A 15,777-nucleotide genomic window follows, 5' to 3' on the forward strand; every position below is an offset into this window, starting at 1 on the left:
AACCCACCTCGAAGCCTTTGAGAGAGAATTCCTTGAGAGGATAAAAGCCCTAACCACCCAGAGCCAAAGAGTGTTAGGCATCACTCAAGTCTTCTTGTTTGTGTGATCTAAAGACTTATTACACTTGAAGACTGTGAATCCTCCAGCCGGTTAGGCGTCGCGTTCTGAGCATCCAAGAGTCATTGTGGATCGCCGGTGAACGAAGTCTGTGAAGGTTTGGAAGTTTACCTTGAAGACTTACCAGAGTGATTGGGCAAGGTCTGTATGACCTTAGCTCAAGGGGAATACGGAGAGGACTAAGTGTTCTGAGCTGTGTGCTCAGGACTAAGTGTCCGAGACTGAGTGTCCTCAGGTTTAAATACCTATCCGCCCTAACCAGACGTACAACTGTCACAGCAGTTGGAACTGGTCTACCAAACCTTTGTCTTCGTCACGCATACTGGTTCTATCCTTCTCATCTCTTTATTTACGGTTGGCTCTTGTAAAGTCAGTGCCTATTTGCTTTATCTATTTGTCTTCACTGTGTACCTGATCCTTACTGCCTAGCTACTATTAGTCAGTGTGGTTTCACTTCATTGAATGCTTGACTATTGTCTGTCTAGTGTAGTCTATCTTCCGCTGCATGATGATAGGTTTATTTCTATCGTTTGTCTTCGAAACTCACATGTTTTGAAGACTTTCATAAAAATCACCTATTCACCCCCCTCTAGTCGATATAACACACTTTCAGTTAACAATGGTTGATCCACGCGCTTCTGGCTCGACTTGTGGATAGGCCACCAACCCCTCTAGTCGGAGTTCCGCGATCTGTATTCCATCACGGTGGAGCCCAACCAACTGGTTGCCTCGGCTCTTGGTTCCTCCCCGCCTCCTATTTTCTTTAGAAGGGAGCTCTTGGGGCCGGAGATGGAAAGTTGGGAACGCATGCAGGCTCTGACCGCCGACGTGTGCCTATCGAACACAGCGGATCTGGTGTCTTGGCGGCTTACGAGTTCGGGCAAGTTCTCTGTTAACTCCCTTTATAGAGAACTGGCTAGCGGCCCTGCCCTTCAGGCAGCCTCGGGGCTCTGGAAGGCACGCATTCCGCTTAAAATCAAGGTTTTCCTGTGGCAATTGTGCCAAGTCCGCCTCCCTACATCCATTAATGTAGCTAAGCGCAACGGTCCGGCCACCGGGCCTTGTGCTCTCTGTGGTACCACGGAAGACGTGGACCATGTGTTCTTTCGGTGCCCTCTGGCGCGCTTCGCCTGGAGCGCGGTCCGCGAGGCCGCGGGCGTGGATTGGGATCCATGCTCCCGCTCTGAGGTTGTGTCGTCTCTGTCCTTAGTTCAGGGCTCCTCTCGCCGTATCATGTGGACTTGTGCGGCTGCAATGTTGTGGGCCCTTTGGCGTATTCGTAACAAGTTTACTATTCAGGTTGTTTTCCCCTCCCACCCCGCTGACGTAATCTACAAATGCATCATTTTCTTGCAGCAGTGGGCGCCGTTGGGAAGACCTCAAGACAGTGATCTCCATCGCCATGCTCTTGACCGCCTCTGCATCGTCTACTCGGCGTCTCGAGCTGCGTCGTCTGCCAGCGCTGCTTCTAGGGTTGTGTAGCCCCTTTTGGATGTGTTTCCCCCGAGCCTACGCGCTCTTATGTTGGCTGGATATGCCATGTCTCGCACTTTGTTTCTCTAGGCCGGTCACTTTTGTGTTGTGTGTGGTCTCCCGAATATTGTGGTGCCCCTTATGTGCCCGCTGCCTCTGTTGTGGGCTTTATTAATTTAAAGCCGGACGCCTCTAGCGTCTTCATTCTAAAAAAAAGTGTCAACGGAGACTTTCTGGACACCCCGGGCGCATGGAGTCTTTTGAACCCCGTGTGCACAGGGTGCCACGAAACTCTCTGGACACCTCGTGCGCACGCGGTCTTTTGACCCCCGTGCGCACGGGGTGGGGTTTTAGTATCTAAGTACCCCATGCGCACGGGGCTGACTTAGCCCGTCCGCACAGGGTCCAACGGGTAGAAATGCCCACCCGGCCAAGAACACTATAAAAGCCCCCTTCTTCCACCCCAACCTCTAACCCTAGTGTCTTGTTGAGCTCCATCATTGCTACAATCCATTTTGCTCGATACTCTTAATCTCTCCACCCAAACTTGTTGAAACTTTGGGGATTGGGAGAGCAAGACCCGATCTACACTTTGACCAAACCAAATTCGTGTTCTCCACAATATTTTTCCACCATTGACTTGTTACTCTTGGAGGTTGGAGCTTGGGCTCCTAGACGGTTAGAGGTTCCTCCGGAAGCTTCCTTGTGCTCCGGAGAAGTTTATAAAGGTGTGGTGGTCGCCTTCAAGACCAACCCCGAGTGATTCGAGGCTCATTCGTTGGGGATGACTTGAAAGAGAATACGGTGAGCCCTCTGTGGCGTTCCGTAAGTTTACGTTCCGGCACTGCTCTAAACGGAGAGTAGCTCTTCCCCAAGGAAGAGTGAGCTTCGGGTAAAATCCGCGTCATCGTCTCACTTGTGGTTAATCCTTTTCCGCATTTTATCTTGCTTTGTATGCTTGTGGGTTTGCTAATTAGATTGTTGCCTAGCATATTTAGCTTTAAGCTTGCTTGTCATATAGGTTGTGTTCACCTAGTTGCATATCTAGTAAACCCTATTTATCCCCTTAACCTTAAAATTGACAAGTAAGATTAAAAAAAAGTCTCCTATCCCCCTCCCCCTCTTGTCGACCGTATTGATCCTTCTTAGAGAGTATTAACCATCTTTTTTGTTGCTTTTTTGCTAAAATGCTTTGAAAAATAATGAAATTAATGTGCTTTTGACTTGCATAATATACCTAATAACGTTCAGGACTTATTATTGTGTGGCTTAAAAGCTTTAATAAAAATAATAGAAATATGTCAGTTGGCAGTTACTGGCATGTCTGCAATCTTTTGGACAATTTGGAAACTGATAAATGTTGTTATATTTGGCAACAACTAGGTTACTGATCCTTGTGCTCCTGTCAACCTGGTGTTAAGTTGCTTCATGATGGGCTTATTTTGCTTACGGATCTAGAGAAACAAGATGTCATAAGGTGGGGTGTAAAAAAGGTTTGAGATGATTGCTGGTGAAAAGTCTTGAGGGCTACCCTTGGATGGAGGTCTTCGCTTGGATGGCAGTGTCCCTCCTTCCTTAGGCGGAGCTAAAACGGATTTTCAAAACATGGGGCAACGGAGCACTTTATTTTGAACTGCTTCAAAAAGATGTTTAAAAGATTTGAAAAAAAATTACATGAACACGCATGCACGTGGTCTAAGTACCTGTGAAATTTCGTTCAATAATACGTTGTATTACGTGCTGCACAAAAAAGACAAAATATCTGCCTAAAAGCACCCAAAAAACAAGCCCCTAATTTTCATGTAGTTTGTCTTTTTTGTATCTTTTACATGCAAGCATGAAATTTTGGCCCGATATACTGCAACTCTATACGTTCATGCACACAAAAATAAAAATAAAAATGAATCGTAAAAATGTGGTTTTTTTAACTTCAAAATAAAGTGCTCCGTTGCATCCATGCTCAGAAGTCAATTTTCGAGGCGGAGCTCCCTTTTTACTTCACCAAGCAGTTGTTGTGTGGATCATTCATACCCTTCTACGGTCGTCCTGCTAGTGCGTGACTTCTGCAAGACTTATCAGTAGCTGGTTAAAAACATACTAGTGAATTGTGTCTTGATGTTCATAAATATCGACCTGGAGATCCGGTTTGTGGCTTCCCAGGACGATGATGCTCTGGAAACCTCTTAAGTTTATTTTTTTGGAAAACCTTTAAGTTTATCTAGGTTATCTGCATTATATGCTGATATAGCCTTCCTGTGGTTGGGATGGCCCGTTAGGGATAGCCTGACTGTGTTCATTCTGATCATGCATCGTCGGTTTATGTTTTTCCTTGTAGCTGGTAGCCTGTTAGGAAGACATTGTGGTTTCTTTAATGAAAATCAGAGAGGGAGCTCTCTTTATCACAAAAAAAACCCCTAAAAGGTAATCTCAAAGGGGAGATGGCAAGCATGCACGATATAAAAAAAACAAGCATATACTGTAAAAGAGAACACAGTTGCCGGCCATCAGCAGTCACCAACTGACAGTCCATATATTGGTACCATATAAAAACATGATTACATTTCACCTAATAATGCCAAATGCCTTCTCTGCTGATGAGGGCCAACACAACAACAAACAGAAACAATTTTCCCTCACCACAAATACCTCTATGAGACTATGACCACTTGTTGGAGATTATGAAACAAAAGAGGAGCTATACCCAAACCAAACCAACCATGATGTCAAGCTGTCAGTCGTCAAGCTGAAAAACCAACTGCAGTAGCCATAAGCAAAAGCAGCTAAACCCCACCAACACAAACAGAGATGTTAAACTAACATGTCACAACACCCAGAAAATGAAAATAAATTAGTTGCTCCTTAACTCAGTTTTGTTGAGATGCCCTGCTCAATATGTTCTGCTCCCTTCAGCTCAAGAGAACCATCACCTATAATCTCAGATGACGAACCCCCCGCCACATTTAGTTTGATGTGCACCGAGCCAACCTTAACAACACCAGTTGGAGCCTCGTTAACAATGCCTTTTGCTTGCCCATCCATATGGCTAGTTGATAAGCCTTCTGTTTTCTTGAGCAATGTAGCCTTCACATCCTTCGTTATCCCAGATGCACCGCCTTTCATGCGATCTGATGGGTCGTGACCACCAGACTCCTGAGAAAGACCTTTTCGTCCAGAACTATTGGGTTCAGTTGAGCTTATAACAGGTTGTGATTCACGGTCACTATAAACTTTTCCATTAGATTTTACCAGTTCGCTCAAGCCAGCATGTTCCCTTCCAGCATTTTCTGGTGACACAGAAACGGAACAGCCCTCATTCTGTTCATGATGAATATCATCTAAGCTATGCCGTTCTGTTTTTACATGTTCAGGTTGCTCAACAGGTGACACTGCATCCTTTTTCAGTACTTGTGTAACCACTCCATCTTTCGTTTGGCTTGTCTTGTCAGGTTGCTCACAAGCACCACTATCCTCTCCAGTTTTCCCTGGATGTGGATCTTTGCTGCTAATGCCTTCACCTACTTCAGAAGGTTCACCCTCCACAACAACACTCCTTTTAGCAACAAGTGCTGGAACATAAGTAAGTCCACCAAAACTTCTGCCCAAACCTCTGCGCTTCTGTTCTAGCATTGCTTTCTGCCTCCCTTCATAGAAAGGGAAGTCATCAAGAATCGATGTCGTCATTGGACTACTCTTAAATAGCTTTAGCATGTTTATTCCCGACTTATAAGGTATCTAAGGAGAAGAAATGAACGTCATCAGTACACAGTATATAATCTCTTGTGATCAATCCTGGCACTTCAACAAAAATTACCTCTTGTGTATCTCGGCTGTTGGTAACAGGCTTGTTCTCGTTGTTCTCTAATATGATGTGTCGAAAGGTGGAATTCGGCACATCCTTTACTAGATGCCACTTCAGTGGGAAGCTCCCAGACCACTTATCTTGCTGCCAGAAATCCATGTCTTTGTGAAAATCCACAGGGCCGACCATTTCAGCAACACCACAAAACTGCCCGCTTGTATTAACCTACAGAGAGTGTTGGTATGTCAAACCCATACATAAAGAAAAAACGGAAAAGAAAACAATAACACATCAAAACTCACCGAAAAGAACAGAAATATTGGACACTTCCGTTGACTCCCTTTTGCTTCTGAGTAGGCAGCATCCAGCCTTCTGTTGCCATTGGGTGTGCTGGACCACACATTATATTTGATACTCTTATGCACGTCATCCTCACTGTAAGATTTAATGACAAAAAACTTGGCATCTGGATGATCACAAGGGAAGTCGGCCTTATTATATTGGTCAGGATGTATCACAATGTTTTTCACTGCACTGCTTGACACTGCTTTGGATTGGGCACCTTCACCCACCATGGCAGCCACTGGCACAACTTCTGTCCTGTCTGTAATTTGTCCATTGTCCCCAGAGCTCCCCATACCTGAAGCAGCCTGAAAATTCTGGAGAAAAAAAAAACAGTCTTCATCAGATTTCCATCCTTGGTGACAGTTTTGGACGCATAATACTTTGTTTTAAGAGATATTTGGATTTTGGGCACATGATACTTTGAACAGTTAGCAATGGTTGATGATTGAAGCGAAATACACAGCAGTTGACAGCACAGTGAACTCTATGTAAGAATAGTATCATAAGACAGCAAATAATTTTCACATAAAAGGTAAATTTCTGAAAACTGCAATAACTCTTACTACTAACCTACACAAAATCATATTTTAAGAAACAATTTCAAAGAACCACACTTACTCCTGCAAACTGTTTAAGGAAACCACACTTCCATCAGTTTCCAGTAGACCTCACTAGTCACTACGTCGAGATACAACCCTTGCTAGCCCCATTTTGCTGGCATGGAGGCAGATGCCACAGAGGCCAGCACTAGTGCCTGGCCTCGCGAATACGCGACCAAGTGGCGGATCTTATATCATGTTACCAGCCAGCACTGCTTTGGCACTCTGCTGGCTACGTGGCATATAAGTCTACCCAGAAAAGCAGGGACAGCAATGGTTCTGTCTGTATAGTGGGCCCAACATGACAGGCCTATGGGAATAGACAAACATGGTTCTGGCTCCGTGGCATGTTTATTGCACCATTTTGCAAAGTAAGACTGGTCCTTCGAAAATGTTTCTTAAAATGTGGTTCTTTTGTAGTCTAGCAAGGGTTCATGCAGTTCTCGGAAATGCACTCTATTCACAAAGTAACTAAACGCAATAAAATATGATAGGGAATATATATTTTTTCCTTTCAGTAGTCAGTGCTGCAGTACTTAAAATTACATCCCAAGAGAACGGATTCCCATAAACAGGGCAATATGAACATTAACATATAGGAATGCAATTATTCTCAGCACCAACGTGCTCAAAGAAGCATGTATAAACTGTAGAAGATGAAAAACAGAAGTATGCAGAATTAAAAAATGCATATTTTCCTTTTGGGGGCATAAGGTGCAACTCTTCAACTGTAAATATTCAAGTTTGGTCACAATACCTTGTCAGTATCAACCAGAACTGTCAAATGTGAGGTTGAAGGCTTGTCATGCCTCGCCACATTAGCACCTGGCAGATCAGAAGGTTTATTCGTGCTTTGATTCTGGTAAGCATGATGGGAGGAACCAATAGCTGGACTTGCAGAAGAGACAGTCCGAGAAGCCATTGTATTTCCAGACATTTGATGTGTATCTTTTATGCTAGTATTAACAGGCCTACTAGCAACAGATGTGCCAGTACTGAATACAGGAGGCTCCAAAGAAACTGCTGAGCTCAAATCTGTGGTGGGCTGGAGATATACTGGGAAGTAACCAGATGGCGAGCCAGGAGGCTGATATGGATTAGTGAAATACTGTTGACTTCCTACAACTGAGCCATCAACTCCCATGAACATGCCAGGCATATAGGAAGTGTACTGATCTTGTGAAGAATAAGAAAATTCATAGCCAGGTGTGCAATACACATAAGGAAGATTGTCGTTCTACATAAACAGAAATAAATAGTCGTCAAGAAATATATACAATAATACTGTAGTATACAGTATTAATAACAATAACAACCAAAGTGTTACATATGCACTTACCGTCAGTTGGAGATATTGACCATCTACCCCCCAATAATTAGTGTTTTCACTCCATCCAACAGGTGGCTCAAATCCTATCCAAAGTAGAAAACAGAAAAGTTATGCATGATGACCACCAAAATAAATAAACATAAAAGGAGTTTAACAGGAACTAGAGGAACACATACCTGCATAGTAAGCATATCCGTTGGTAGCTGGATAAGAAAGACCCTGGTCATATATGTATTCCACCGGCAAATCGTTACCTGTGTTATACACAACTCTAGAAGGGAGAGACGAAGAACCCATGGCTGAATTTGTACCAAAGCCAGACATCTGAAACCACAGAAACACTGCCACTAAATAGGGGCTACCAATATTTCCAAATACTCGCAAGGCACGAGAATTTCAGCCAAAAGATAGTTCTGCCATGCAAACAACTTACAGATGATGCCTTCTTTATTGATAGAAAACACAAATATATTGTAAATGTATCTAACTTAAACTGGATGAAACACATCATTTGCAATCTTACTGCAGTTGGAGACAGCCCATACTCTAAAATCATTTCTGTGCTCCAAAACGCGTTCAAAATTAATACAGTTAGTTGTTTTAAATTGTCAAAGAGAACAAGACAGCTACACATGGCCATGACTGGTTAGTAAAGAGGTAGCACCATCCCCTCACACCTAGATCCAAATCCTAGCATTCACCCAGGTGCTACCTGCTCCTTAAGTAAAGATATGACTCATGGCCGAAATGATCAAGTGCAACATCACACATCAATTTGCTGGAAAATTTATGCCAAGGGATATGATTACCATGTATGTTTGTAATTCACACGTTTTCCCTTTCCGGATCAGAATCACCAAAGTTTAATTTCACAATATGATAAATGCCTCTGGCAACTCTGAAAAAAGGTAAATAACAGAGCAGTCTCAGTATTAACTACAAGAAAAACTAACTGAAAGTAAAGCTGCAGCAAAAAAAAGTTTCATGGTAAGAGAGGACATAGGTGTTTTATGTCAGTTCGACAGGTTAACCAACTGATCTGAGGTAAAATTCAAGAACAATAAGGCTAGTTAGCAAAATAAATCCTAATGCCACCCCCCAAACACATGTAACATGGCAAATACTCCACGTTCTTGAATTGTGAGGTAGAGACATAAAGCAATCAAAACCAACAAGCAGTATCGATTCTTGCACAAGCTACTCTTTTAGCATCAAAGCACCAATAAAGACCTAAACCAACAATACAGTTTAAGCATAAGTTCCACACGGAGTCAACCACACAACTCCGCGACTTGCAAGCTAATCTTAGGAAACAATAGCAAAGAATTGGAGACAGATATTCCTAGAAAAGCAGCAACTTTCAGCATAACAGCTTCACAGCACTTACAGCCCGCATGACAATTTAAGCATAGGTTCTGAGTGGAACAAATCTGATACAATCAGGGCCAATATACTAACCATAGACCATTTTTTTCAGAAACAAAAAAGAGTGGTTCTAGCATCCATGTCAAAACGTCCATGCTCAAAGAAGCACCGAATATTGATCAACCATTTAATCACCACTTACATTTCCCTAAGTTAACAGCAAGCATGGGTTATCTTGCTTCAAGCAGCAGATTGCTTTTCGTGCAAATGACTGCAGAGCAAATCAGAAAACTTTAGCAAATATTGCAGCCAATGGTGCAGACTGCAGAGTGAAAACAGATGACTTTAATCGCAACACGTCAATGCAAAACACCCTTAGTATTACCCGTGTAATCCAGCCAGTTGAGAAACCAAAAACAAAACAAGCACTTTTTACAAGAATTATGTGCAAACCTTCAAGTTTGATTACGTTGACATAACACAATTTGGTTTGAAGTTCAAAGCTCAAAGGGTGGTGTGATATACCACAGACTCCATCATTTGAGGAATGGAAGAAAAATATAATGTGCTGGGCCTGGTATGTTTTCAATATTAATTGTTGTCTGATCACATCCTTTTATTACCAAAATCAAGGAAAAATTCAGCAATCAGCATTAGCAGCCAAGTAGGCAATTCTAATATAAATGGTTTCTGCAACTTGGCACTATTTAGCACATCATATCCACCCAAAATCTAAGAAGATTCCACGTCTCCTCTATAGTATACAAAGCAGCAAGCAAATCGACAGTCAACCTGGGAATTCGATCAAGAATGCTTCTGGAGACAAGTTTTATGCATATAAGAGGCACTTGCAGGTACCTAAGAGACAGCTCACAACAAGAAACACCAATTCTGTATCAATTACGAATTCATTCGCAAAAACAAACAAAAATTAGGAATTCCAGTGACATAACACCTAATTCAGGTTCGACGCACCAAAATTGGGAGATGCGAGCCGACAACCGCCATATCCACGCATATATACCAACCAAAAAACCCAGTACTCCACCGTATCCATACATGCAGTGCATTCGGATAATCCCCGAAGCGGGACGGCCTTCGCATAGCACTACGGCAACATACCGGCAGGGAAGAAAGGAATACCTAGAAAACCCAGAGGAAAAATGGCGGAGCCAATCAATCAAGCCGCGGCGAGCAGGCTCGAGGCGGCGACGACGGAGACCCCAAACATGGCGGGGGGGGGGGGGGCGGGGGGGGCCGGCGGCCGCGCGCGCGGGGGGCGACGACGGAGACCCCAAACATGGCGGGGCGGGGAGAGGCGAGGGACCCAGGCTCCCGCGCAGCGAACCTAGTAGACGGCTGGAGCAAGCATGGTGGCGCAGAGGTTGGGTAGGGGAGGGGAGGGGAGGAGAGGCGAGGTCCGCGAGGAAGAGGAAAAAGGTGAAGGGGGGAAAGAAAGGAGAGCGAGCAAAATGTATTTTTCTGAGATGGTAACGAGATGAGGTGGCCGGCTTATGTTGTGACATGGCCAGATGGGTCCGCGTCGCGGTGCACGGGGATGCCGCGCTTTTTCTTCTCATCTATCTAGTTTGTGCGCTTCCTTTCTTGGTGGGAAAGAAAGAAGCAAAGGCCACTTTCAGTTCACAGGGCAGTTGTGATGTTTTACCAAGTCTATGCTTCTAAGAAAATCAAATCATTAACCCTAAAAATCTCAAAATAATCATTAGCCCTAAAAATGATGAAATCATTAACTTTTAGATTTTTAATATTTTGGTAGATGATAAGAGCTTGTGTGAAGCGCTGCATTAGTTTGTGTGGACTTCACTCGTGTTGAAACATTTTTATACAAAATTTGTGTAATCATTGCATGTAGAGTACCCCCGCTTTGATCGGACGGACGCGAAGCGTGTCCTCCCATTTTTCATTGACGATTAGGGCAAACTCCCCCCTTCATGCTTCATTAATGAGCCAGTGGATTCGCCTCCCTTATGTCTGCCGTTGCGGTGGTCGATCGCGAGGAGGAGATTTTTGGTTCTTTTGCTACGACTAGTACTTTAGATTACCTCCCCTCCCACCAACCACCTCCTTTCTCCCCCGCCGGCAACCACTCCAGCACCGGCGTCCACTCCCCCTTGACGATGATCACTCCGGTCGCCAGCGCCTACCCACTCACCGCAGCTGACCTCTATGGTCCCTGCGGTCATGGCGTTTGGCTCTGCTAGCCCGGCGTTGGTATTCACAAGGCCGCAGCCAGTGGTTTCGGGGCTGGGGCTGTCGGAGTCGCCTGGATCTGCTAGCTCCTCCGCGGGTGGGCGCGAGGCGCCCCCGGTCCGGCTGCTGGCCCAACAGCGCCATGGAGGAAGCCAGGTCCCTCGCGCAAGGTGCTATGTCGCAAGAGGAAGGCGCTTCAGAAATAGGCGGAAGTGGGCAGATCGCGGCCGTGCTCGCCGTCGTCTCAGGAAAGGGGAGAGATTCCGTCGGACCTGTTCGGCCTCTGCTTCAGGTGCTTCCGGGAAGGGCATCACAAGGACGACTGCACGTTCAAGCCGATGGGCATCCGATGTGGTCTTGAGGGTCATATCTCCTTGGATTGCAAGCGGCCGCGAACCCCAAGGTCAGAGGAGGAGTCATACGTCCATTATGCATCATGTTTTTATGTTGATATTTATTACGTTACGGACTGTTATTTCATTTTGTAATATAATTTTTATGCCTTTTCTCTTTTTTGCAAGTTTCACATGAAGAGGGAGATTGCCGACAGCTGGAATTCTGGACCGGAAAGGGCTATACCGGAGTCACTTTTTCAGAGCAACTCCAAATGAGCTGAAAATTGACAGAGAATTATTTTGGAATATATCAAAATTATTGGCGAAAGAAATACTAGAGGGGGACCCACCAGGCAGCCACAAGCCTGGGGGCACGCCCTACCCCCCTAGCCCCCCCAGCTTGTGGTGCCCCTGGCAGGCCTTTGGGGCCCATCTTCTCATATATGATGATATTTGACCTAGACAAATCTGAAGGAAGGTTTCGGGACGAAGCGCCGCCGTCTCGAGGCGGAACCTGGGCAAGAGCAATTTTGCTCTCCAGCAGAGAGATTCCGCCAGGGAAACTTCTCTCCGGGAGGGGGAAATCGAAGCCATCGTCATCACCAACGATCCTCTCATCATGGGAGGACCAATCTTCATCAACATCTTCACCAGCACCATCTCATTTGAACCCTATTTCATCTCGTGTATTCAATCTTTGTCTCAAAACCTCAGATTCGTACGTGTGGGTTGCTGGTAGTGTTGATTACATCTCATAGTTGATGCTTGTTGGTTTATTTGGTGAAAGATCATATGTTCAAATCCTTGATGCTATTCAAAACCCCTCTAATCTTGAGCATTAGTATGATTTGTGATTAGTTACGTTTGTTCTTGAGGACATGGAAGAAGTCTTGTCATAAGTAATTATGTGAATTTGGTATTCGTTCGATATTTTGATGATATGTAAGTTGTTGCTTCCTTTAGTGGTGTCATGTGAACGTCGACTACATGACACTTCACCAGCTTTCGGCCTAAGGGAAGGCATTGTGGAGTAGTTATTAGATGATGGTTTGCTAGAGTCACAGATGCTTAAACCCTAGTTTATGCACTATTTCGTAAGGGGCTGATTTGGATCCATATATTTCATGCTATGGTTAGATTTATCTTAATTTTTCTTTCATAATTGCGGATGCTTACGAGAGGGGGTAATCATAAGTGGGATGCTTGTTCAAGTAAGAACAACACCCAAGCACCGGTCCACCCACATATCAAACTATCAGAGTAACGAACGTGAATCAAATAAACATAATGAAAGTGACTAGATGAAATTCCCGTGCGTCCTCAAGAATGCTTTGCTTATTATAAGAGACCATTCATGCCTGTCCTTTGCTACAAAAAGGATTGGGCTACCTTGTTACACCTTTGTTACCATTACTACTTGTTGCTCGTTACAAATTACCTTGCTATCAAACTATCTGTTACCAACAATTTCAATGCCTGCAGATAATAGCTTGCTGAAAACCACTTGTCATTTCCTTCTGATCCTTATTGGGTTCGACACTCTTATTTATCGAAAGGACTACGAGTGATCCCCTATACTTGTGGGTAATCAAGACTCTTTTCTGGTGTCGTTGCCAGGGAGTGAAATGCCTTTGGTGAGTGGGATTTGGTAAGGAAACAATTATATTATGTGCTGAAATTTAGTGTCACTTGTTACTATGGAAAACAATCCTTCGAGGGGTTTGTTCAGGGTATCTTCACCTTGACTGGAAGCACAAAGAGTTGCTCCTCAACCTACTGCACCTACTGAAAATATTTATTATGAGATTTCTTCGAGTATGATAGAGAAACTTCTAGCTAATCCTTATGAAGGAGATGGAACAATACATCCTGATATGCACCTATTCTATGTGGATGAAGTTTGTGGATTATTTAAGCTTGCAGGTCTACCCGGAGATGGCAGATCACGGCTGATGACCCACAAGTGTAGGGGATCTATCATAGCCTTTTCAATAAGTAAGAGTGTCGAACCCAACGAGGAGCAGAAGGAAATGATAAGCGGTTTTCAGCAAGGTATTCTCTGCAAGCACTCAAATTATCGGTAAAAAATAGTTATGTGATAAGGTAATTTGTAACAGGTAACGAGTAATGAAAGTAAATAAGGTGCAGCAAGATGGCCCAATCCTTTTTATAGCAAAGGACAAGCCTGGACAAATTCTTATATAAAGGAAAGCGCTCCCGAGGACACATGGGAATTATCGTCAAGCTAGTTTTCATCATCTTCATATGATTCGCGTTCGGTACTTTGATAATTTGATATGTGGGTGGACCGGTGCTTGGGTACTATCCTTCCTTGGACAAGCATCCCACTTATGATTAACCCCTATTGCAAGCATCCGCAACTACAATATAAGTATTAAGGTAAACCTAACCATAGCATGAAACATATGGATCCAAATCAGCCCCTTACGAAGCAACGCATAAACTAGGGTTTAAGCTTCTGTCACTCTAGCAACCCATCATCTACTTATTACTTCCCAATGCCTTCCTATAGGCCCAAACAATGGTGAAGTGTCATGTAGTCAATGTTCACATGACACCACTAGAGGAAAGACAACATACATCTCATCAAAATATCGAACGAATACCAAATTCACATGACTACTTATAGCAAGACTTCTCCCACATCCTCAGGAACAAACGTAACTACTCACAAATCATATTCATGTTCATAATCAGAGGGGTATTAATATGCATAATGGATCTGAACATATGATCTTCCACCAAGTAAAGAAACTAGCATCAACTATAAGGAGTAATCAACACTACTAGCAAGCCACATGTACCAATCTGAGGTTTTGGGACAAAGATTGGATACAAGAGATGAACTAGGGTTTGAGATGAGATGGTGCTGGTGAAGATGTTGATGGAGATTGACCCCCTCCCGATGAGATTGTAAGTGCATCTAGTGCCACCCCTAGTTCGTTTTGGAGTATTGACGACAAACTTGGTTGAGGGATAATGTGTTTGTGAGAATTGCAGTATAACACAGGTAGTAGTCCCTCATTGATTCGGTTTACCTACCAGAGATGACCCTTAAAAATGTGTGAAGACATTGAAGACAATGGTGGTCTGTGAAGAGTTTCACATTAAAGACTATGACATGAGAAGACATCGTATGAAGACTATGGATTGCGGAGACAGTTGTTCCGTAGATTCCTTTTCTTCTTTGTTGAGTCATAGGAACCACCGTACTGTTAAGTGGGGTCCAAGTGAACAAAGTCAGAGTGACTGAAGTGATGCTCAACCAAATCATATGTCTTCGAGCGAAGACAATGAAAGCGAATCTTATCCAAAGCTGGATAAGTCAGCTTTACTTGTAGCCAAGTCAAGCTGCCGCGTGTGTTTGAAATCTGACCGTTGGACACGCGTCAGTTCCTTAGTGACCCAGGGTCATTTCGGACAAATCAGGCCGGGTTGCCTCCTAGCTATAAATAGCTTACCCCCTACACCATAAATTGGTGGCTGCTCAGAGTTAGTGCACGGCTTTTGTCGTTTGAGAGCAACCCACCTCCGAAGCCTTTGAGAGAGAAATCCTTGTGAGGACAAAGCCCTAAACACCCAGAGCCAAAGAGTGTTAGGCATCACTGAAGTCTTTCTGTATGCGTGACCAGAAGACTTGTTACGCTTGAGGACTGTGAATCCTCCAACCGATTAGGAGTCGTGTTCTGAGCATCCAAGAGTCATTGTGGATCGCCAGTCTACCTTGAAGACTTACCAGAGTGATTGGGCGAGGACTGTGTGTTCTTAGCTCAAGGGGAATAAGGTGAAGATGCGGTCTTCTAAGTTGAATCTCAGCCTCCCTAACCAGACGTACAATTATCACAACAACTGGAACTGGTCCAACAAATACCTGTCCTCACCAAGCAACTGGTTCTATCCTTACCTCTCTCTTTACTTACAATTTGTCTTCATGAAGTCATTGTCTGCTTGCATGATCTGATTGACTTCACTATGTGAAGACTGTGAAGGAAATATGCCCTAGAGGCAATAATAAATTTATTATTTATTTCCTTATATCATGATAAATGTTTATTATTCATGCTAGAATTTTATTAACCGGAAACATGATACATGTGTGAATACATAGACAAACAGAGTGTCACTAGTATGCCTCTACTTGAACTAGCTCGTTGATCAAAGATGGTTTGTTTCCTAACCATG

General features: G+C 43.9%; 1 protein-coding gene across 3 annotated transcripts; it reads right to left on the minus strand.

Annotated features, from left to right (window-relative positions):
• Positions 1-4,047: 4,047 nt before the first annotated feature.
• Positions 4,048-10,275, minus strand: LOC125528695 (YTH domain-containing protein ECT4-like). 3 transcript variants are annotated; one of them, XM_048693130.1, is made up of 9 exons: positions 10,172-10,259; positions 9,231-9,299; positions 8,473-8,561; positions 7,840-7,987; positions 7,673-7,746; positions 7,091-7,570; positions 5,692-6,048; positions 5,402-5,614; positions 4,048-5,322 (listed from the first exon to the last, which is right to left on the minus strand). In XM_048693130.1, the coding sequence occupies exons 3-9, from the start codon at positions 8,473-8,475 to the stop codon at positions 4,450-4,452; spliced, it is 2,148 nt and encodes a 715-aa protein (XP_048549087.1). In that variant the 5' UTR covers positions 8,476-8,561; positions 9,231-9,299; positions 10,172-10,259; the 3' UTR covers positions 4,048-4,449. The 3 variants fall into 3 exon arrangements, with proteins under 3 accessions (XP_048549087.1, XP_048549086.1, XP_048549089.1); XM_048693129.1 differs by lacking the exon at positions 9,231-9,299 and having other exon boundaries at positions 10,172-10,275; XM_048693132.1 differs by lacking the exons at positions 8,473-8,561; positions 9,231-9,299 and having other exon boundaries at positions 10,172-10,253.
• Between the last annotated feature and the right edge of the window lie 5,502 nt (positions 10,276-15,777).

This window comes from Triticum urartu, unplaced genomic scaffold (assembly GCF_003073215.2).
Source record: "Triticum urartu cultivar G1812 unplaced genomic scaffold, Tu2.1 TuUngrouped_contig_5041, whole genome shotgun sequence".
Classification (NCBI taxonomy): domain Eukaryota; kingdom Viridiplantae; phylum Streptophyta; class Magnoliopsida; order Poales; family Poaceae; genus Triticum; species Triticum urartu.